The sequence below is a fragment of the Pinus tabuliformis genome, chromosome 7 (assembly GCF_031772625.1).
Source record: "Pinus tabuliformis cultivar Carrire ecotype Pingquan chromosome 7, CPIR1, whole genome shotgun sequence".
In the NCBI taxonomy this organism is placed as follows: domain Eukaryota; kingdom Viridiplantae; phylum Streptophyta; class Pinopsida; order Pinales; family Pinaceae; genus Pinus; species Pinus tabuliformis.
The window spans coordinates 940,923,823-940,947,512 of record NC_142293.1 but is presented as its reverse complement, the minus strand read 5'-3'; the positions used below and the strand labels follow the sequence as shown (position 1 = coordinate 940,947,512).

Below are 23,690 nucleotides of genomic sequence, written 5' to 3'. Positions count from 1 at the left end.
TTTCTTGGTTTTGGACAATCCTGGGGGAGAAAATAGGTTTAATAATACAAAGCATATATCAGCATACCATGGGGATTGCAAAAAGGTTTCACTGTTCTGTGGAGTCGCTAGCTCATGTTCATTGTCCAATTGGTTGATGTCTAAGACTTGAAAGTTTGTTTCGGACATCAGTTTGGCTAAACCTTGTCCCTTTATGAGCTTGGTAGGTTTGATTTCTATGTCATACTCAAGGATGTTAGCAATCCATTTTCCTCTTTTGCCTTCTATCCCCTCTTGGGTTAATATGTCTTTTACAACATCATTTGGGACATAGGCAATCACATTTTCACTGTTCTGTGGAGTCGCTAGCTCATGTTCATTGTCCAATTGGTTGATGTCTAAGACTTGAAAGTTTGTTTCGGACATCAGTTTGGCTAAACCTTGTCCCTTTATGAGCTTGGTAGGTTTGATTTCTATGTCATACTCAAGGATGTTAGCAATCCATTTTCCTCTTTTGCCTTCTATCCCCTCTTGGGTTAATATGTCTTTTACAACATCATTTGGGACATAGGCAATCACATGTGAATACAAAATGTAAACTTGGAAATCTTTGATTGCTTTAACAAGGGCATAGGCCTGCTTCTCCATGATTTGGTATTTCAAAGGTGCATCTCTTAAGGCTCGGTTGAAAAATACAATTGGCTTTTCAGCTCCCTGATCATCCTTTTGCAAAAGGACAACATCTATGGTGTGCTCAGATGCAAATGAAAATATGATGAAATCTTTGTCAAATTGCGGACTGGTGAGGACAGGGGCTTGGGTTAAGGCAATTTTAATACTCTTAAAGGCTTGCTTGGTCTCAAGAGACCATTTTACCTTAGCATCCTTTTTTAACATGTTTCTTAACAATCTTATTAGCTCGGCTAGGTTTGGAATAAATCTTCTTAAGAAGTTGATTTTTCCAAGGAATGCTTGCAATTCTTTTATGCTTCTTGGATATGGGATTTGGAGGATGGCTTGGATCCTTTCTGGATCTATTCTAATACCGTCTTTTGAGATGATATGGCCAAGGAGTTTACCTTTTTCAAGGCCAAAGAGGGATTTCTTGGGGTTCAAGGAAATGCCATATTTCCTACATGTTATGAATATTTGCCTCAAATGTTTTAGGTGCTCTTGATCGGATTTGGAGAAAGGGGTTAAGTCATTAAGGTAGACAACTAGGAAATCATGTATTTGCTTGGAAAATGCAATATCCATTGCCCTTTGAAAGGTAGCACCAACGTTTTTAAGTCCGAAAGGCATCTTCACATACTTAAATGTTCCCCACGGTGTGGTAAAGGCTGTCTTGTCTTGGTCATCCGGGTGAACCAGTATTTGATTAAAACCTGAAAAGCCATCTAGCAAAGAGATTCTAGATGACCCCACTACTCTTTGTAGGATGTGGTCCATTTTTGGCAAGGGGTAGTGGTCTTTTAGGGAGACTTGGTTTAAATTTCTTAGGTCTACACATAGCCTAATCTCACCTGTCTTTTCCCTTGTGGGAACAATATTGGATACCCATTTAGAGAATCTGATGGGTGCTATGATACCTGCTTCAAACATCCTTTTCACTTCCTTTTCAATTAAGGGAAGGAGTACGGGATTGATTCTTCTAAGTTTCTGTTTGAAGGGCTTTTGGTTTGGTTTTAAGGGAATGGTGTGTTGGATCACTGAGGTGTCATAGGACTTCAAGTCCTCATAACTCCTAGCAAATACATCTTGGAATTCTTTGAACAAATCAATATATTTGGGTTTTTGATCGGGTGGTAAAGTTTGAGATATTTTGATCATTTTGGGCTTGTCTGCTGTCCCAATGTTGTGTTCTTCTATAGCATTGTTTAGGGGCTGTATTTTTGGCTTTTTGGGAACATCATTTGCATCAAACATAACTTCTAATGGAGTGAAGCCAGTAGGGAGAAAGTTATCTTTCAGATCAACGATCTCGGCCTCTGTTTCTACTATATCCTCCAAATGCATCTGTTTCAGCTCTTCTATGTTTGCATTGTCAAAAATAGTTGGGTTTAGGATTTGCTTGGCTGTTACAACAGTTACAGCCTGCTGATTTTTATTTGTTTGCTATTGTTCATCTATCATAGCATCCCTGTCAATGTTAATATTTGAAAACTCATGCTCAAGAGTGAGGAAGTTGCTAATCTGGGCATCACTTTCAAACACTTGCCAATATTTAACATTATTTGGGATAGCAGGCCTATGTTTTATCTCAGCAGTAAAATGGTGATTTGGTTCAAAGGGAAGCTTGCATGTACTAGCAAAAGTGGCTAGGCTGTGTGCATGAATGTTATGATCCCTTGAAATCTTGGCAAGCTTGGATTCAGTGAATGTATTGAGTATATTAGTAGCAGCAGTCCTATAGGCCCTCATTCTATTGTCATTGGTAACAAATTTGCCTTTTATTTTTTGTATGATTAAATCAGAGTCACCTAGAATAAACACTTTTGCAGCTCCTAGAGCTTTGAGCAGTTTAAGGCCTAAAAGGAGAGCCTCATACTCTACCATGTTATTGGTGCATTTGAAATTTAGTCTGTAGGCATGACCTTCTGCATGATTGTTATGTGTATTGTGAATCCAAACACCTGCCCCTGCTCCTAACTTGTTAACAGAGCCATCAAACTCTAAGTACCATGTGATTTCTTGCTTGTGGTTAGTATCAAGAGTTTCAGTCAGTTTAGGATTGGGTAGATTTGAAATTTCTGTTTGGGGAGGTTTTTCTTGTATTATGGTTGCCTTGATTGTTTTGACAGTTTCATCAGTATGGGCAACCAATTCTTCATCGGTGTGTGCGTTCAGTTCTAAAGCCAAGGGCTTGTCATCAGTGAGAGTATTTGTTTCATCATTAAATAGAATGAAAGAATCCATATCAGAATGGATTGAGTGTATAGGAAAATTTTGGGGCTTATCCTCACTAGTTACCACATACTTCATCAGTGTTTCTCTATATAGCCTCTTTGGTTGCCCAAAGACAGATATAGTGGCATAAGAGAGGTCTAATTGGAGGGATCCTTGGAGTTTTGCTCCCCAAGATCTTGATAATAGCATGCCATACTTTGGTGGAATGTCAGCAACCACCACATCCATGAGGATAGTCTTGTTGGGATATTGGACTAAGGAGACACACAAGTCTTTGATGAGGCCTAAACACTTGACTTGACTTGAGTCAAAGGAGAATAGATCTTTGTAGGGTCTTGTGACATCAAGGTTGAGTTTTTCCATTACAGCTTTGGGCATAAGCTTGTGTGAGGCACCTGAGTCAAACATAGCATTATGCAAGACTTTGTCATGTATGTGTAAACTGACATAAAAAGGTAGAACAGATCCATAAGTTGATTTCCCATTAACTTCAGGACCAAACAGCTGTTCAGGCTGATCATCAAGAACATTCACATCATCCTTAACCTCTGGCATTTGAAGTGATCTTTGAATTTATTGCCTATACACTTCATGTTTGGCAAGTTCAGATAAGGGGATGGAAATCTTGAGTTTACCTATTTCTGCCTCTAAGTCAAATGATTTTTCAGATTGGGTTTTAGTATTTTGGGAGGCAGGCTTCCCTTTTTCTATTGGAGTATCAGTAGTTTGGTCTTGTTTGTCAGCGTTAAGGGAAGTAACTGCTTGCGGTTTTTCAGTTTTAGGAGGGCTTTTTGGAACGCTGTTCAAATTCTCTTTGGAGGAAGAAGGTGGCAGAGGCTGATCATTAGAAGATTGCATTTCTGTTATGTCCTCTATGGTGACATCCTTTGGATTAGGGACTGTTTTACCAGCAGTTTCCATGAAGGCAACCTTTTCTTTAATCTTCTTCGGCTGCTTGGTATCATTTGCCTTAACCTTTTCAGGCACATCTATGGTTCTTGTCCTCAACTTATATTGTTTGTGGACTTCATACACCGCAGTATCATAGCCTTGTTTAAAATCAAAAGACTCACCAGACTTAGTCTGAAATTAATTAAGGTCATGTTCATCTTGGTCTTGTTGAGTTAGGAAAATTTGTTGCTCAGCCTTCAAATCCACCAAGTTCATGTGAGTATCTTCGATCTATTCACTAGATGTAGATGCTTCAGCGTAATTTTCATGAAAAGGAGGCCTTACATCATGGTCTGGGCTAGACCTACCAGCATTTGTATTCTGAGTTTTCTGGAAATTTGGGTTCCTTATGGTATTGGGTTGTTGTCCTTCCCATGATGATTTCCTCTCAACACTCTCTACTCTGTCTCCCAGCCTGTGCATGCCAGTGATAATAGCATCTAGCTTTTGGTCTAAGGCTGAGGGTTCCTCTTTAAAGGTGGTTCTTCTCTCAGTTCTAGCTCTGTTTCTTTTGGCAATTAGATTTGCCTCTACGCTAACAGCAACATTTTGCATGTTTGCAAGGGTTTGAGGGGCTCTTTCCCTTAACTGATAAGCCATGTCAGTGTCAAAACCATCAGGGAATTTATACAAAGCAAGATCAGGTGGAGGTCTTAAGTTCTGTGGTATTGCATTATAAATATTATTAAATCTTGCACAATAGTCCAAGACAGATTCTTGAGGGCCTCTTTTGATGGTGTCATATTCAGATAATATGTGCAAGGGGTCTTTCTTTTTCTCCCATCTGTTGATAAATGACTGGTATAAGGCTTCTGGGTCTACTATGGAATTGGCTGTGAGTGCTCTAAACCAAGTTCTAACATCACCAGTCAAACTTTGGACAAAAATCTTCATTCTGACGCTATCATCATCTATCTCGTAGTTCTCAAAATAGTCTTGCATCTTCTTTGTATGCTGAAAGGCTGTGCAAGAGCCAGTTCCATCAAAGTATGTGATTTTAGTTTGATAATCCTGAGGCATAGCCCCTGGATTAGCAGGTAACTGCAGGGGTGCATATCTATTAGCCATGTTTACGGGAATAAGTTGAACAATAGGAACAACCGGAATAGCTGTAGCAACAGCGGTCAGGGGAGTATGTGCAGTAAATGGAGGTGTGGAAGGAGTTCTTTGAGAGGTGGATGATGAAAAATGGGAAGTGGGGGTAGAACGAAATAAAACCTTGACAGGGGTTGGAACACAGCTTGGCTGAACTGTTTCAGGGCTAAAGTCAACAAAATCTTCAATTTGCTCTAGCTTCCTGAGGTTCCTTGGGATTAAATTGGGATTTTCAAGAATAGCTGGGGGGTTTGGGTCTAGTTTTGACCTTGTATACTGTGAATTCCTTTTGGGAGCCAGATTCTGAACTTGTTTTGGTATTTTCTGTGAATGCTTTTTTAGAATTAGCAAGGAACTGATCAAATTTTGGAATAACTATCTATAACTTAAAACTAGAACGAAGTTTAATTGAAGCACCATTTGCTTACTCTTGTAAATGCAAAGCAAGAACAGTTTCAAAGGCTTCCTGGCTGACATTCAGGCTTCATCTGTAGTTTCAAGGAATATGTAGCAATTGGAAAATTCATTGTTTTTCCCCAGTGGAGCTTTCCAACTTTATTTGTGAGATTTAACCGAGGAGGTCCCCAGTGGAGTCGCCATTATGTTATCACTCAGGTTGTCCCTTAGCTCCTTGAGGGATACGGCCGAGGTAACCACAAACCAATCTTTGGACTGCAGGTGCTAGCCCACCAGCAGTCAGAGAGGGCTCTCTATTTAGGATTTAGCTTTGTTGATGATGATTTTAGGCTAGTTATTGGGTACAAGGGGTTTTGTTTTAGTTTTGGTGGGATGGATGATGCTTTCAAGTAAAAAGGCAGAGATAGCATGAAAGTTTTAGAACCATTGGGCGTGGAGTCAAGGAGTAGGACTGTTGGTGCGTTTTCTTGGTCACAAGAGGGAATATGGAGAAAGCTAGCTGCACATGAAACAATTTTTCAAGCTAAAGGATGGAGTGAAGGCTAGGAATGAGAGGCAGTTAAGAATCTCTCGTTCAGCTTAGCAGAGGGAAGGTGAATGAGCTCTATCTAGGAGCAATAAAGAATCCCTAGATAACTGTCAAACATGAGTGAATTAGGGGAAATATGAGACACAGGGAATTCATATTCATTTCTAATTCAGATGAAAACATATAGAAACAACAGAAATTGAGCATAGAGGGCAATTAAACCAATTATAAACTATTCATTCTTTCTGCTATTTTGGATGGTAGATCAATGGAAAACAAAGGTAAGAAACATTTATTGAGTCATGTTGCAGCACTAGAATTCCACATTCAATTCTTCAAAACATTCATACACAGCACACAGTCATTCCTCCAAGCTTTTCAGCAGTCTTTGATTAAGTAAAACATCAGGTATACAGAGCGAGTCTCTCTTGGAGCTATACAACCAACCAACCCCTTTAACAGTGAATTAGGGTGGTTTTTATAAGTGAAATATCTATAAAGATCAGATCTCAAACAAATCTGTCGTAATAAGTGTCTTTAACCTAATACATGTCTGAAATAAATGCGGGAAAATATCCTCGAGCTGTGCTGGGTGCAGTTGTACCAAAATGAGTTTAATGTGTTGCCTTTATGGTTCTGTGCTGATCACTTAGCCATAACTGTGCTTTGGGTTTTGATCCATGCTCTTGAGTGGTTTTGAGGAACATTAACTGTGATGGGAGAGCCTCGAGTGGCCTTTACTACTTTCTTTGACTTTGTTGGAGGTCATTCAATGTCCACCTGCATTGGGAATAAAGGTTTTCATTTAAAACATTCGACTGATACTCTTTGCCGCTTCCTTGATATGCTTTGGCACAGAATGTGCCTTTCTCACTTCTGATACTCTTTAAACTGTTGCATCGACCTTTCATGGCTACTTTTCGGCCCTCTTTTTGCTTTTAAAACTGTGTTTGCCCCTTTTTGAATGATGCGCGAAGAAATTCATGTCATTCTGCGCATTTCGGGCCTGCTGAAGCTGAGCCACAAAAGGGATTTCCATTTTGGCCTATTTCCTGTAGCCATGCGCGATTAGCGCTAATCGCGCATGAAAAACTACCTCAGATTTTGATTTCGTGCTTCCTAGGCTGCGGTTTGCGCCTTTCGTGCTTTTTTGACGGTGACGTGCATGAAAAACTGCCTCAGATTTTGATTCTGGGCTTCCTAGGCTGCGATTTACGCCTTTCGCGCTTTTTTGACAGTGACGTCAACATGACGTCATGCAGTGGGGCCGAGTACGGCGGGTGACGTGGCAGGGTGACGTCAGCAGTATGGCGAGTGACGTGGCGGTACGGTGGAGTAGGTTACGTGGTGGTGACATGGCAAGGACACGACGGCAGGAGGCCGACACAGGATGGTGACGTCAGCATGACATGGCACTGACGCAGGAGGGGGGAAGGCGGTATCCGGTCTCGGGCGCACCGCTTTTGTGCGTAGGCGGTATAGGAGGAGGGGGCTTCGCCACAACCGAGAGGGTGACGCGTGGCGGGAGTACGACGGGAAAACTGCCCATCTCCTGGGCGTTAACCCTCGGCACATTGTGGCACAAAAAGGCCCACCCACCGTAGATCTTGGGCACGCCAGATCTGACAGTCGGCGGCATGAGTAAGGCGGCGGATGGTTAGGGTTGAGCCTCGCACATATTTAATTATGTGTTTTTATATGGCGCGGGGGGGGGGGTTTAAACATTAGAAATGTGGGTTTTGGGTTACTTGCAAGCAGGGGAAATATATTTATGTGCGTGACCTTAGGATAAGGGCGGGGAATGGGTACTGTAGGGTTGGGACTTAGGGGGAAATGGTTGTTAGGGTGACCAGATGTCAGACTAACTCCTGGTTAGGACACGGAAGGCTAATGATAAGCCCCAAATGGACTTAGCATTTCCCAAACTGATAAAATAGGGCTATAGTGCCTGGGGATGGGAATATGTACATAGGGGAGTTTTATTTTTAACATAGTTTTAGTAGGGGAAGGGGAGATAGATAGGGAGCTACATAGTAAAATTAGTAGTTAATATGACAAGTGATAAGAAAGCGCTAAGTATGGGAATCTTAGGCTAATAGGGGGGGAAATGATTCATATAGGAGGTATGAACATGCCTTGAGCAAAGCAGATCTTTACCAAGGCAAATGATATGGAAAATGATGAAAGTGAGAGGTATCAAGCAGATCTTGACCCCTTCAGGGAAGTTAGTGAGTGATTTGGGAAATGAGAAGAAGGGGAGTTAGACATGCCTCACTTGAGCTCCTCCGAATGGAAAACTACATCATAACTGTGATCTGTGAAGATATAACACCTGAAAACATGAAATGGATTACAGAGCATGATTCTGCAGCCACAAAACTACCTACCCAGCCTACTTACCTAGCATGTTTTCTTCTTTTTTCATAGGTGCACTTGGACTTGCAGACCCAAATTATCCTTTTCTCTTTTGACTGCCCTCCTATCTAAATCTACACTTATTTCTTCCAAGGGCCCAGATTAAGCAGTTGGGCTCCTTTGTTTCTCTACCTATCTACAAATCTGCCAAGATTAAACTGTTTGGATAGATATTCATTCTCTATATTCTAAAACAAGAAATTGAAACCTAGGGAAGCCAAGATTAAGCTGTTTGGCCTTCCCTTAACAGAAAATTGTTCAAAAAGGAATAACTCATGAAAATTGGAATACAGTAGTGGCATTTAGACTGGCACACTTTCATGGCCTCTTCTTTGGCCTCTTTTAGGAAATATGGAGCATTGCAGCATGCAAAGTATGACATATTTGGCATGTGAAAATGTTAATCATGAAATATGAAAACCTATTGCAACAAGAGGCTAACACTCTAGATGATGTATTTTTAAAGCACTGGGGAAATAACAAAGATCTGCTCTTTTATCATGATGAATTTGGGAACCTGCAGAGAAAAGATGGTGGGCTGATGTCTGATTTCAATATCATATTCAATCATATGTACAACAGAATGCCAGCTGAAATAAGACCTACCCCTTCTTCTGCTATGATTACTTATGCCAATGCTTTCGATTCTTAGTTTTGCTTGCTGTTGAGAGAGAGGAAATGTGCTTCTTTGGCTGACATTCAAGATGCATCTTTTGAAGTTGAATCGAACATTCTTGTTGTAGAGAGACTTGAAGGTGATGTCGAGAAGAGAAGACAGGGAGGTGAATCCTCATCATCCTTAGAGCATGAGATAGATGAATTAGCTAGGATGATTGAGCTTTTGGCCTCTGAAGTTTCCAAGTTAAAAGATGAGCAGTATTTTGATGAAGCAGGAGCTCATTGTTCCATTTCTTTTCCAACTCCAAAACCACATAGAGGGACACATGAGAATTTGCAGAATTTGTAGAGAAATAGAGATGCAAACGAAGATCAAGGGGTGAGGCCCCTTCTATAGAATATAGTCATGGAAGAGGTGCAACATGAGGAGAAGGTCCATGTTTTGGAAGGTGCACCTTTCCTAACCAGAGCTGCATATGAAGAAGCATTATCAAGAGGCATTGCTTGTCAGTTTTTTGTGCTTGCAGAACAACAAGCTTATCAGCAGCAACAATCAACAGAAGGCACCTTCATCCTCCAAGAATCTGAGCTTGAAGCCTGCCCATCCTCCCATGATTATGCAGATCTGCAAATTAGCTAGCCTGCTATCATCCTTGGTCCAGTGATCAAAGATAGAGAAAAAAGCTCCCCATCATATTTTGTCCCTATGTCTGCTCAAGTGACAATCCCTCTAAGTTTCCCCTTGAAAACTGAGGTAGGAAATAGCTCTATTCTCAAGGCTGAGACTGATCACCTCAATTTTGATTCTCTAAATCCTGCTTAGATGGCCTCCACACAGAATGAAAGGGCAGCTTATCAGATAACAGAGGAAGAGGGTGTACAGTTGTGGGACTCCTCCTTGGATGAGGATTATTCAAACAAAGATTCAGGAGCAGATGAGGTCTCTGTGTCTTCCAAACATGAAAACATTGTTACACCATTCATATTTATTGTGCAGGACACAGAAGACAAAAATAGGTCCACAACAGCCATGACTATTCAGCAGGTGTACAAAGGCTCCTCTAAAGAACATTCAGGGAGGAAAATACACAGAAGGGAAATGAAATTTGATCCCTATCTACGCATCAAGGTCAAATCTCCTAAAATCTTTGAGGTAGAGGATCAAATAAATCCTGTCTTGCTAATCTATGATTAACCGGATGACAGGCAACAATTTTGGTGGCCCATTTGATGGGCAGTTTTTGAAGTTTTAAGTTTTCAGGCCTTGATGATTGTAAGCAGTTTCTTTTTCACTTTTTTAGTGAAGCCTTGGTTTGACTCCATACCCAATGGATACTAGACATAATTTTTTAAGCTCAGTTTTGTATGAAGGCATTGGTCTGCAGGTTCTTGAGACATCATAGGGAGGATCTCATCCCCAGAAGGAGCCAAATGTTAGCTCTGCTACAAATTTTCACTGTTAAAGGTCAAAATCGGGTCTGGTGGTGGATTTATGTTGTAGGGGAGCTTGCAGCAGTTATTCCCCTTCTTCTCTTTTGATTTCTTTATACCTCAGAGCCCAGCCTTCTCTGTTTATTCTTCCTGAGATCTCTCTGTTTTGCGTATAATCTTTCTCTTTCACATCAATTTTTTAATTTGAAACTCTGTTAAAATCCCCGTAATAACCTGTGTTTATGTTTTACCCCGGTGCTAAGGTCTTAAACCTATTTAACTATGCGCCTTCGTGAATTATATAACCCTCTGTCGCTGTGAAACTGCAGCCATTGATCGCCATGATCCAATGGTATACGCGCCTTTTCCCACTCATTAACTACCGTGCATCTTCCCCTCCATCTAACCGTCCATCGCAGATCAAACGGCTGATGCATCCCCCAATCGCCCAACCTGCGCACCCGTTAGCCTGCGGGGGCGGTGGTTTTGGGCGGCCACATGTCGAAATATTACAGGATCGCACCCTCATTACGGAAACCGCCTAGCGCCGATAAGCGGTGCAGGGAATACCGCCCGCCAATAATACCACCCGTCCCCGACCGTTAAATCCCTTGCAGCTTCAGTGCCCGATTTCCATCGGATCTGCCCGACTGCGATCCGACAACCCTTATTTAATCACCCGCGTGTCCTCTCAATAATTTCTATTAGTTGATCGCAGCCGTTGATCTCTGTGATCCGACAATTGTTATTCACTCCGCCTATTCTTCCCGATTCCTCCCGCCAGTAATCTCCGCCGTTGATCTCTCCGATCCAACAGCTGAGATTTATTCCTGGCCTGCTTATTCTTCCGCAGTGAAACCTTAACCCCTGACTGCTCTCTGCTGCCTGAGGAAGGAAAACAACGATCAGCTACCCTGTCCCTATGCAATAAAACCCCAACAACTGCAATTAATCAATAGCATGGTCGAGGACAAACAGGACGACCTCGAGCAATTCAAACATTTATCAGGCATGGTATTTAATCCATAATTCAATCCAGCTACCAGAGAAGGACCGTACAACAACAGAAAAGGTCATTTTGTCCATTAAAACACCCAGAATTGCAGTAGAGGCCCATTTCGGATTGTAAATGTGGTTGGTGGTCCATTAAGACACCTCCACGCCTAGCATAGTAGAGATATTTTGTAATCAATTCTATATATACTCAGGAGACAGAATGTAATAGGTTGATGAGTGTTATTTTGTTGTAAGGTTCAACTTCTGGAGATTGTAACTTCTATGATACCCGCAGCGTCTGGTCTTCATTTTCAGCTAATGCAAAATTCTTTTGCTATTAATTGCTCACTATCCACTTCTTCTTCTTGTTCCAGGCTGTGCTTGTCTTGCATTTGTTCATGTGCTGTTAATGTTAGCATTAGAGGGGCTGTCATCCCTCCTCTGTGTTAGGATTTAGCATGTATCATTGAATTTGTATGCAAGTTTCTATTCTTTTAGTGCCAAAGAGCTATCATCCTGTCTGTGTATTAGAAAACATATTTACTGACCTTTTAACTGGTTGCAGCCGACCATCACAGGATCATGTGCATCTGCTGGTGTGGTCAGTCTTCTCCATTATCACCTTATCCTCAAATTGTGAGTAATTGGTGGTCTAAAGCCTTGTAGTCTGGGGGTGTTCACCCATGTCTGGGGTCAAACATAGTAGAAGTGGTTATCTGGCTTGAATATGTAGCATTTCTTTCATTCATCCACCATTTTCCAACATTTTTGTTGAGTTTGTAATGTTCCCAAGCATCTCTGATATACAACCTAGGAGAGTTTCTTGGGGTGATAACAGTAACCTATGTTGGCACCCCTTTGAGTAGAACTACATCAAATAACAACTACATATGGAATTATTTTCCATGTTCCTTCATGTATATCAAAATCCCCCTCGGTACACTTGAACCAACCTTACATAACCCTATTAGCCATCCTATTTCCATGAGTACATGGAGAATAACACTTGGGAGATAACTCTCACATACTAGGGAATTTGGTAGTATTACTAAGGCTATAATATATCACCATTAGTTGGTGCCATGTAATATTCAGTTGAGGACGATTGAGGGAAACCATGGGTATATTAAGAGTTATAGAACTTGACACTCCTCTATCCATAGGACCCTACAAATCCTAGCCTCTTCCTCTAAACCATAGCTTTTGCAACACAGGTAACAAAGTTCCTACACATTTTGTAGTATCAAGAGTTTTGGAATTTCATCACTACAATAATACTCCCCTCAATTTGAAAAAATATGTCTAGGGATCGCCAATACCATTACCAGAAACCTAGATCAACAAAATCCTTGCGCAACATTGATTATTGTGGTGTCACTTTACAGTAACTAATTTTTCATTTTTTGTGGACCAGCTCATACCATTACTTGTGGCCCCTCTCAACAAATTTCTTTTGGTACACTTATTATGTTGAGCTAAAATTTAGCTAACCTCTTTGATGGACCCAATGGTCCCATGAAAAACACCTGTAGCATGTCAGCCATGAGGAAGTACAAAAAATAGTTTTCTTTTGCCTAGTCAATTAGAAAAATGGAAACCAATATGTCTTCCCTCACGTTTCACATATCCCCCATTTTCAAACCAATGGCATTTTTTCATAATCTTTTCCATACAATGGTAGTCAGTTATTTCTCTAATGGTTTCTTTGAAATCTTAGAGCATGTAGGAATTACCGTTCTCTTGAAAACTCATGTAGAATTCCAAGAAATCCATGGTGATAGGTCCTAGTGTTCTTACCCATTCATACCCCAAATAAATATCACAACCACCCATTTCAATGGAAAACATGTGGCTTCCTTGTGAGCGAAGACATACTGGTTTCCATTTTGCTAATTTAAGGAACAATTCCTTGCAAGCAAGGAGGAAGAGGTGAGAATAATACTAGGTGACAAGTGGTAAGTGGGAATGTATCACAATGTATTTGTAAACATCTAATTGTAACTCCCAGTTTTAGGATACAAATAACCACTAATTACCCCATTGATTTATCCATCAATTACTCCATTAACTGACTTCATTATATTTTGGATTTTATGTACTACAATATATTTTCATTTGTGGCATTCCTCTCTTGTATTCTTCCTTTTATTTTTTAAATACCACCTATATTAATTCAAGGGAAAGGAGAAATTAGTTAGACTTGTTATCATCATCTTATTTTCGTATGTCTTCTCATCTTTGTTTGTATGAAAATATAAGATATTGGGAAAAATCTTGCCATCTTCTAGCGACAGTCTAATCTATTGTCAATTGATTAGCACAAGCTAATGTGAATCTTTGACCCATCCAAGCTAATGTGAGTTGGGATGATTTGAGGTTGGTAACTTGATTTCCTTTTCCAATTGAAGTAAGAGAAGGTTATTTTGGTTTCCATCATCAATGACCATATATGCTAGTTTGTTCTTGGTTTGACAGTTCTATGTAAAAAGAGATTCCTTGTTGCTGATAAGGCTATCTTTGGGCATTAGCATCAAGTTTGGATCAATGTATCTAGGACTGTTGAGATCAACCTCTAAGTCTCCAACCTCTAAATAATGCTTATAAAGGAAGTATTTTTCCTTTCAGAGCTCTTTGGCCTAAATGTTTGACATTCCTCATTGGAATGGGCAAGCTTCCTATGATAGGTGCCATATTTCTTCTTCCCACAGTGGGTAGAGGATGCAAAATTGGTTTCTCCTTTGTTCTACCCAATATTGTTGGGTTGAGTAATTAGTAGAAATAAAATGAGGAAGAAATTCCCTTCATCTAAAATAATTGAATGTCCTTATCTAACTTGGCTTCAATATTGGAACCAATTTGCAATTTTTCATAAAATGTTCCAAGGAGGAAATATAAGAAACTCTAACTTATTTCTAATATGAGGGAACAACCCACAAAATATTTTTTTGTAAAGATTATATTTTGGGCCCTTTGAGACTCTACCTTGAGTTGGGAGATAGATCCATATTTGGCTTTCCATTCCTATAAAGATCTGGTATCCTTTTGTCATTCTAGTTGAAGGAAATATTGAGACATTGAGGCCACTTTTTTCTTCATTTTTCCATTATCTCCATTTATTGACTCCCTACTTTATAGGTACCCTGGAATGCTCTCCCCCCATAGAGGAGAATAATGAATCAATCAAGGAGGACATCTAATGGCAGTACATTCTAATAACATGGTTTTCTCCCTCTCAATGTCTTAGATTTAATCTAGAATTTTACGCTAAGCATTCTTTGCAACTTAACAATTGATTGTTTGTCCAACTACATATGAAAGCACTCCCATGGACTCAATATTCCCTTCATAAACTAATATCATGCTCCCACCATTTATGTGTCAAGATATGTATCATTAGATCCCTAAGAGGACAAGATTTGTCGACACCCCTCCTTCTAGGAGGTGGAGACTAAAGAGCACTTCATGTTTCAAGTGCCCCATCTACTACAATATCCTAGGTGTTGGTATCCTAAATTTCCCTATTTTCTACCCCATTTCCATCAATATCAACCTTTGTTTTATCTTAATAAAAGACCCTTCTTTCTTGCACTAGTATAAGATGGTTACCTTTTTCCTGCACATGCTCATATTTCATATCAAGATTTATTACAACACTTTATTAATCTTTTTATATAGATTTCGTGCCTATTTACATATTTCTTGTAACTCATATTGATTTCCTAGAGTAATCATGGAAGTTAGTGTTAATGATGAATGAGTTGACTAGTGCAGGTAGATTCCTGCACCGCCACTATCTAAGATTTCTGAGAAGCTATCCTCCACGAGGAAGGATCTTGATCTTTGACTCTGAGTCTAACTGTTGATGAAATAAAGCGGGATAATAGGTAGCGTGCATTTAGGGATTTTTCTCCAAAGTTAGGTTATGACCAAGCAAAGTTATAACCACTAGCCAAAGTTGTAGTTTCGGTTTTCTAAGTCTATTTGGCCGAGGGGCCTGAACGAGAATTATCTGTAATTAGTGTAAATGACCTAGAGCTGAAAGGATATATATGATGTAGATCATAAATAAGAAGCGGGAAAACCATCAACTATCATTTTGGTTTATGTAATATGGTTATCACCTCGCTCTGGGGTTGGACTGCTCTGTAATGTAATTTGCCAAATTGAGTAATACAAGGAACTGTTATGATTTATATGCGTAGTGTTTAAATTCATCTTTGATGTATCTTTGAAGTGCTGATCTCTTTCGTTCCTTAGAAGGGGAACGAGCTAGTTGGCTAGGGCCCAACCAACCCAACTCGTTTACCCCTCTCGCTTTCGTTATTTAGAAAGATGGTGTGGTTATTTCTTTTGCAGCTGTGTGATGTAATAGTTTAATCATTAATCTTTAAGTTCTGAATTAAAATATCTTCTGTAGCCTATGTGTGAAATGGATCCGTGGTTTGAAGAGTATTTGTGCTTGTTTTACTTATGAAATATCTTTCTCGCATTTCCTTTACTCTTGTTCTCTGTTTTAATTCATTTTCAAACAGATTGTGCAAGGAACTCCTTCCTGCACTAGTGAAAGTTGTTACCTACACCTTGGTTTAGTCATTCATTGCAGCAAACATTTAATCACTTACCTACATTTTACTTTTAGTTATTTCGCAAGTGAATGAATCATTAATTGAGTAACTATTTTGGTATTAAAATTTCATCTCTAAAAGATCTGGAAGCAGTTATATTGAATTACCACATTATACTTGCAAAGAATATCATCATTGTGGGTAAAGTACCAACGTTGATTAACACATGAAAAGTACTTAGGCTACTATTTGATTCTTTTAAAGTGCTTTTATTTCATGAAGTTTATTTCCTATGAAAAGTTTAATGAGTTGAAGCATTTCATTTTTCACAAATAGTTTACTTCAAAATTTCATTTACAGTTGCAATTCTTTTTCAGCACATCTTTCAACTTTCGAAAGTAATTTGGGAACTGAGTAAAGGGAACTCTGTTTTGGTTCAGGAGCAAGTCTCTTGACACAGAAACAAAGTGCTCTAAGCCTTGAAGCTCAGAGCACCTTCACTCAGACATGAGTCTTCAGTAAGGAAGGTCAAATATACTCTTACACAGAAATATTGTACCTGCACTAGTGCAAGCATATTGCAAAAGTGCAAGGACAGGTTGTTTGTGTGAGAGCAAGATCAGAAGTAAGACATAATTCTGCAAGGGCCCACTTGTCAAACTGTTTGCCATCCATCTGAAGATGAACATAGCATTTCATTCCGGCATTTAAGATTGTTTCCATTGTGTGATATTTCTTTACTTGATTTACTTGCAAATTGTCTTTTACATTCCAACACTAGAGTTGCATCGGTGTTAATTGCCTTTTCAATTGTTTTCTATCTAACTCTGTAAAGCATTTCCTTTAAGAAGTAGGATTAGAAATAGGAAAAGTTCATACCACTTCTGGCATTGCCTGTGCTTCGTCTCTAGGTTTACAAAATCCCCGGGTTGACAATCAAGTGTTGAGAAGTTTGCTCAAGCGCAATTCCTGCACCCAACATGTTGGCACCATTGTCGGGGAGGCAATTTGAATTGGTAAGAATTTTCCATTTTTTTTGCAATAGGGGTAAGTCTTGTATTATCTTTTTCTGCAGTGTGCTTCTATTGTTTGAAGGAAATTATAGGTGCCAATTTATTTTTTTAACTTGAAACTTTTATTTGAATTTTGTTTTGTCATTTTTTGAAATGAATGCCTAAAAGAGGTAGGGGTCCGAAGCCCACTAGGGGCCGAAGAAACACTGACAAATTTGAAACCAAAAATTTTATTGGGCCTTCTTTTGTAGGCAGAAAGTCCAAACAAACTCAGACTCATCACGCGAGAACAGTCCACCTAGGCTCTGGTAGCAGCATTTCAGGTATGACACAACCCATAAAGGGGAAGAAAGATACTATTGGAATCCATAGTCAACCTTCTCAGCAAGTTAAAAGAGGTTTGTGTGGAAGAACAACAATGGAAAATATGGAAGACCATGTAGAAGGAAGTGGTGAAAATCAGGTAAATGAGGAACAATCTACTTTTGGATTCCCGATTGTGAATCCTAACATACAAGTGCAAATGAAAAATATTCCACCATCAGCTCTTCCTCATTTCTATGGTAAGGTACACGAATATCTTGAATATTTCCTATTTGAGTTTGATATTTTGTGTAGAAGTTATGATTACTCATCTGATGCCCAAAAGTTAAAGTTGTTTCCTGCAATTCTCAAGGACGTAGCACTTCGCTGGTTCATGGGACTAGGAGGAAACACTATAAATTCTTGGGAGCTATCGCGCGGAATGAGTCGATCTTGCGGACAAGATAGACCTTCCTAGAATCTAAAGAAGACCTAACGACAAGCAGACCAACCAGACACTATCTTTCTCTAAATATGCTTCAAGAAACAATAGCAAACAAAGGTTTTTAGGGCCTACCTTTGGTCCAACACAGGCTTGTGGATGCCCTCGCTCCTTTGATCCAAATGAGCTCCTTTTCACGAATCTGCAAACACAAACAAGGCAAACACATAAAATAGCACCTGAAAAACCAATTGCATAAAACATATTTAACATGAAAGTCAAGGAGTCCATGAAACAAATAACATAAGATACTTGTTGAGAAAAATGAGTTTGCTTGTATTAATTCAAAAGAAGAAGAACCTTACAACCTTTGCCTTGACGCTGTACAAGCTCCTCCCAGGGTCCAACAAGGTGTCTCCTCTACTTTGAAAAGTTTCACTCACTCTCCAATGGAACCAAGAGGTATGTGATCTCTCCTATCAAGCTCAACCAAAGAGTCTCAATTTCACCAGCATTTACCCTCAAAATGTTCAGCTTCTAACCTCTCTAGTCCTCACCCCAATGCCTGTATTTATAGTGCAATGGAGGGAAGTTACTAGGTCCTCCTTCAAAGGGATAAAACCCTCCTTCAAAGGGATAGCTCCTTTAGTCAAGGGATTAGCTCCTTCTCTTTTGGGATGCATGAACCACCTCAGAGTGAACAATCCACGTCAAAATTCCTTCTAGAAAACTCTAGAATTAACCCAAAGTGAGTTTTTTAAGATAAAAATTGCGCCTTTTGACTTTCACAGGGGTCCGCACCTACACCGTTAGGAACAGAGTGGGTAGGTACGCAGCTTTTGTACACAGAAGGTGCGGGACCGCAGGTGACCATGAGAGAAAGTGCAGAACCAGAGTTACATTGATTTTTAATGTCTTTCTCCCACTTCCAAAGCTTGATTTGAAGAGCTGAGGTCTTAGACTTGCTTAGGAGGACAGTACAAGTGATGATAGACCCATACTGACTGCAAATAATCATGGTGACGATATTTTTGTGTAACAGATTGCCCCCTAAAGTGCGAAGTCTGTAGTAGATGAGGATTTCATTTATCATATAGGAAGAGTGAAGTACTTTATCATTTCGAGGATTATCTTGTGGAGAGCCCGGTCGGAACCTGTAAAAACATTCAATGCAAGATATATATATGAGATCATATCATCGCTGAGGTAGGCATTCCCATACTCAGATCAAAACTAACTAGAAACCTATCTACTGTCTGATACAGGAATGATCTTGTAAAACATCATAAGTATAGACTCGTGTGAACACAGTATGGATGCAGCCATCTGTTTATGAATAGTCCACAACATAATGAATACAAAATTCCTCGCAGCCTGGATGGTGGAAACTAGATCTAGGGTCTTCATTTCTATATCCCGAAATAGTACGATTCTATCCATGCGAATAAATGTGTTGATGTCGAACATGGTAGAAACCACTTGATTACCAGTCAATAATGTAAATTGTTAACAAGTGTGAGAGAAACCACCAGTGATGTCAATGGCTCTCAAAGTACCCAGTACAATCCACGAGATGTGAGTAGATGTGTTGATGTCGAACATGTCATGGAATCTGTTAGACTCTGTCTTCTATCAGAGATAGATTCTTCTTCAAAACGGGGTTTTGAAGAAGAAATCATTAATGTGTTGTTTAAATTTGTGTAATTTATCTCCAGCTCTTCTTAAGGCAGCAACAAACTTCAAACTCCTATCTCTGCAAACGCAATTTGACATTATCAGCAACCAAAGTCTGGCAATTTATTCCTGTATATCATGCTGCTCTTCTTGTTGTTATCCTCTCTTGAAGGCCTCCATTAAATCCAGTTCAACTTCTCACAGTACTGCAAAGGCCTTTGTTTTGAAGCGCCTTGCTTACACTTTACTCTGAGAAATAACGAAAGTATTGTTTCTGGTGGTTCTTCATCCTATCAAGATGAGAAGTTGGAGGGAATATTTAGGCGTGTCAAAAATGATGTGAGTGCAAAGGTGATTCCTTCAAAAACTGAGTTGGGGCTTCAAGTCCAAGCACTTGGAAGGTTGCTATCAGCTACTGCAAAATCTTCTTTTGCTTCTTGTTTTATTGTGTCTCAAAGATTCTTGCCACGACTTCTAGATGCTATGGGAGCTCCTTTGGATCAAGGGCCTGGTCCATTACTTGCTTCAAATAACATAAGTGCGGCTAACTGCTTCGTGACAGTTAGTGCTCTTTATATTTGTGATCAGATTGTTCAAGCAAACAGAATATTGTCTGAGGGATTAGTTTTACAACCAGTAGTTAGATTGGATCTGAGCTCTGGAAGTTCTTCATTATCTCTGCTTCAGTGTTTAGCAAATCCATTAACAATTGCTTTTGCATCTGCCATTCCAACGCACAATGGAATTGATTGCCAGAAATCACAATTGACAACACAAAATGAGATCATTCATTTGGGAGTGGCTGGGTTGCAGGCTTTGGCTTCGTTTCCAAGATCCTTTTCACCCCTTACTGAAGAGAAATTCAAGGAAATCTTATTGTTTCTAATGTCTGTTCTATCAGAAAGGCATGAGCACAAGTTCTTATGGGAACAAGCTCTTGGGGCATTGGTTCAGATTGGCATCTCATTGGAGAAATTTAATGATTCAGCAAGGGCTTTGGTTTTTGTGGATGTAGTGATTGTAGAGCTGCTTTCTCAGTTGTCAATTCATGAGCTTTCCCTGCCTATATTGCTGAAATTGAAAGCCATCACATCTATATGCTGTTCAAGCTCTACAGCAGTCACCCAAGTTCTCCATGGCTTTCAGCGAGTGATATGTGGATTTTTCTTTCCAGCATCTGTAAAAAGTGGAGGGGAAAGTGAGAAATCCATGGAACTTGTGACTCATGTTTTAGAATGTCTTTCTAGTGAGGTGCTTGTCAGGTGCAAGAATATGGGTGTTAATGAGGAGGATATAATGTCATTATCTCTTGATATTTGGAGTTCTGTGCAAGAAATTTCAAGATGTAATGTTTGCCCTCCTGCGCAGGTTCTTGAGCCAACTATGGCAGTTATGCGACTATCAGTTCAATACTGTACAGAGGAACTGCAGAAGACTGTTTTAATTAAAGCTCTTGACGCACTTCCAGTAAGGAATCAAAACTGGTCTAATGGCACATCAATTGCTTCTGTTCCACATCAGGTTATTGGGAATGCTTCTTTGAACTCAATTGATAGGCCTAACCAAGACGATTGGAAAATTGCTCTCTTTGCCTCAGTAGTTGTATCACTTCGGCCAAAGATTGTCCTTCATAACAAGAAGCAAATACTGGAAATGTTCATTAGTTCCCTGCTTGGGAAGGGAGATAGTATTATTAAAGAGGCAGCATGTCAGGCTTTGGGTTCTATGATCAACAAATGTCCGGTTGAAGTTGATCATGCCATGCTGGGGGTTCTTACCCTAGATCAGGCTATCCATTCAATTTTAGAAGATAGCTTGTTAAAAATTGTAGGAAATCATGTGCCACAGGACCCATCAGAAATGACCAGCAACAATATGCGTAGTGTCGAGCTTGGAGACATTCATGATGACATTGGTGTGCAGATCCAAGCAGTGACGGCAGTGGCATGGATAGGAAAAGGCCTAGCAATGAGAGGACATGGAAAAATTTCAGATGTTGCAGTGCTACTTTTGAATATTTTGCGATCAAGTAGTTCTGTCTGTGCTATATCTTCCCAAAATGATAATTGCAAAATAGACATGGATGAGATCAGAAATAAGAAATTTTTGTTAGCACAAGCAGCAGCAGATGGATTAGGCATCATTATGAAAGATTCCAAAACGTCTCTCAACAAAGACTGTTATGCATGCATACGGCCTCTTTATAAACAGCGTTTTTTCACCAGCATGATCCCAATTCTAGTTTTTGCTATAAGAGAATCTGGAGCTTCACCTTCAAGGAGATTCTGTCAAGTTTCATTCAAGATGAAACGCAAAGTGGAGATGAACTTTTGAATAAGAAGGAAATTGAATCTCAACAGTATTTGACAGATTATAAGATAGTTCAACATCCATTAAACGAATTCCCTGATGCCAAACCAGAAACGTTGAAAACAATACACTATTTAATTGATCTTATGTTATCTGAGTTATCATAAATCTGCATTTTCAGAACGGAAAATTCAGGAAATGGAAAGACAATGACAGTCAATGCCGTCGCTCATCTGAAACGTGTTATTGGTCCTCATCACGCAACCGTAAACAAAAACTTAGGAACGAATTTCCTATTTCAAGATCACCTAAATCAAAAAGATACGCGCTCCAGTTTAGCCTCATAATTAGCCAAATCATCAACAGAATGTTAATTTAAAAGTTTGTTTTATTAAAATCGCCAATGTATTTCCAGAAATTCGGGAGCAGTTGTAATTTCCAGCGTATGCAAAGTGGCAGAGAACTAGGAGCGATTGCCTAGTTGGGATCGACACCTGTGAACGCACTTGTTTCCATCTTCAGCAGCGCTTAGTGGTTATTGTTTTTGGTTTTTTTTTTTTTTAGTTTTATTTATTAAATAATCATAAAACAAATCCCTCATCTTGGGGTCGACTTGTTTTCCCCCAGCTGTATTTTGTTTCATATTTTTGTAGTTAGTTAAAACAGCGCCCCTGTTTTGGGCAGCATTGTATTTATTCATTTGTAATGAGAAAGAGAGGGAAAGAGGAGAGTTTTTTCTGAGCGCTGGGAGCTGCTGGAGAAGCAGAGAGCTTTGTATTGTACAGTTTTCTGTAGAGAATTTAATGGAATTTCACAGCTCTGTTTGCTGAGATTCATGTGGTATGTTGATTTAGCATAAGTTTTTCCCTTTGTCTCATATGTAATCAGTTATGTTCCATTTCATTTCATGACCCTTTCAAGCTGAACAAATGAAGTGATTAGGTAGGAATTCATAGTATTATATGCTCCTCCTATAAGTTTGTTCGCATTCAATGTTTTCTACTGTTTAAGGAGGATTCAGAGTTATTATCTGCCCTCCTTAGCTCCTCACCAGTCTTGCCATCCCATTTGAAACCAGATTTGGTGTTAAATTGCATGCCTACCTTGCCTCAGTTGATAACCTGTGTAGTCATTATATTTTTCTGTTTGAAGCTGTGATTTTGCCCATGTAGCCCAGAAAAGCCCCGTCATTCCATTAAAAAACCCCAAAACTCATTAAATCCAAACCCCCTATCAATTTACTAGCCTAAAATCCTTATTCTTAATTGGTCAGCCTAATCATATTGAAAGATCTATCGAATCTGACCCGAGAGAGCCTTCTCATACCTCGTAGGGCTAGCTATGAGGTGAAATGGTTTGATGTAGCCTTGAGAGTTTGTCTATCTCAGCCTAGGTGAATTCCAAGCGCTAACAGAATCCTTCGATCGAAAGTCAATGATGTAAATTGTCGTCAAAGGCGAGAAACCTGCCATTGACGCATGCAGATTTCAAGGTACTGATGATCCCTAGATCATCTTTCTAGATAATGTGCTGATGTCGATAGAAAGCGATCCGTCGTAGGCAAGCCCACAACACGAAATCATAGATCAAGTTGAAGAAATTTAGTTGCAAGGACTGACTCAGGGATGGTCAAGATGGATGACAGATATTTTGCAGATGAATGGATTATTGGCAGTGACCTCTTGAACACATAACGACACAACAGATGGCTTGGTGACAATTGACCCAAAGTTAATACCCAGAAACCACCTGAAGACTTTCAATGTGGTTTGATCAACTGTTAGGCAAAGGATTTCCCAACCCAGGTGAATAAAAGTGTCGTGTTCAAGAGTGGTTACAAAGTATGACAAACAGACTCATTTTCCTCTCTTTTCCCCCACCATTTCTGGCAAGTACCTCTTTATTTTTGACAAGCTTGAGGAGGATAACATTTGCTTGATTATAAGCTCATCCTTCGGATGAGTCCAACTTAGTTTAGATTCGAACCCTAAGAAGGAGTGGTTCGTTCCTGTTTGTAATTGAACAGGTCCTTTACTGTGAAATTT

General features: G+C 39.7%; 1 protein-coding gene across 1 annotated transcript; it reads left to right on the top strand.

Moving 5' to 3' along the window:
* The first annotated feature begins 9,734 nt into the window (after nucleotides 1-9,734).
* Nucleotides 9,735-21,669, top strand: LOC149250733 (MMS19 nucleotide excision repair protein homolog). The gene is made up of 2 exons (XM_089453732.1): nucleotides 9,735-9,956; nucleotides 19,540-21,669. Exons 1-2 carry the CDS (start codon nucleotides 9,735-9,737, stop codon nucleotides 21,667-21,669), a joined length of 2,352 nt encoding a protein of 783 aa, XP_089309858.1.
* The last annotated feature ends 2,021 nt before the right edge of the window (nucleotides 21,670-23,690 follow it).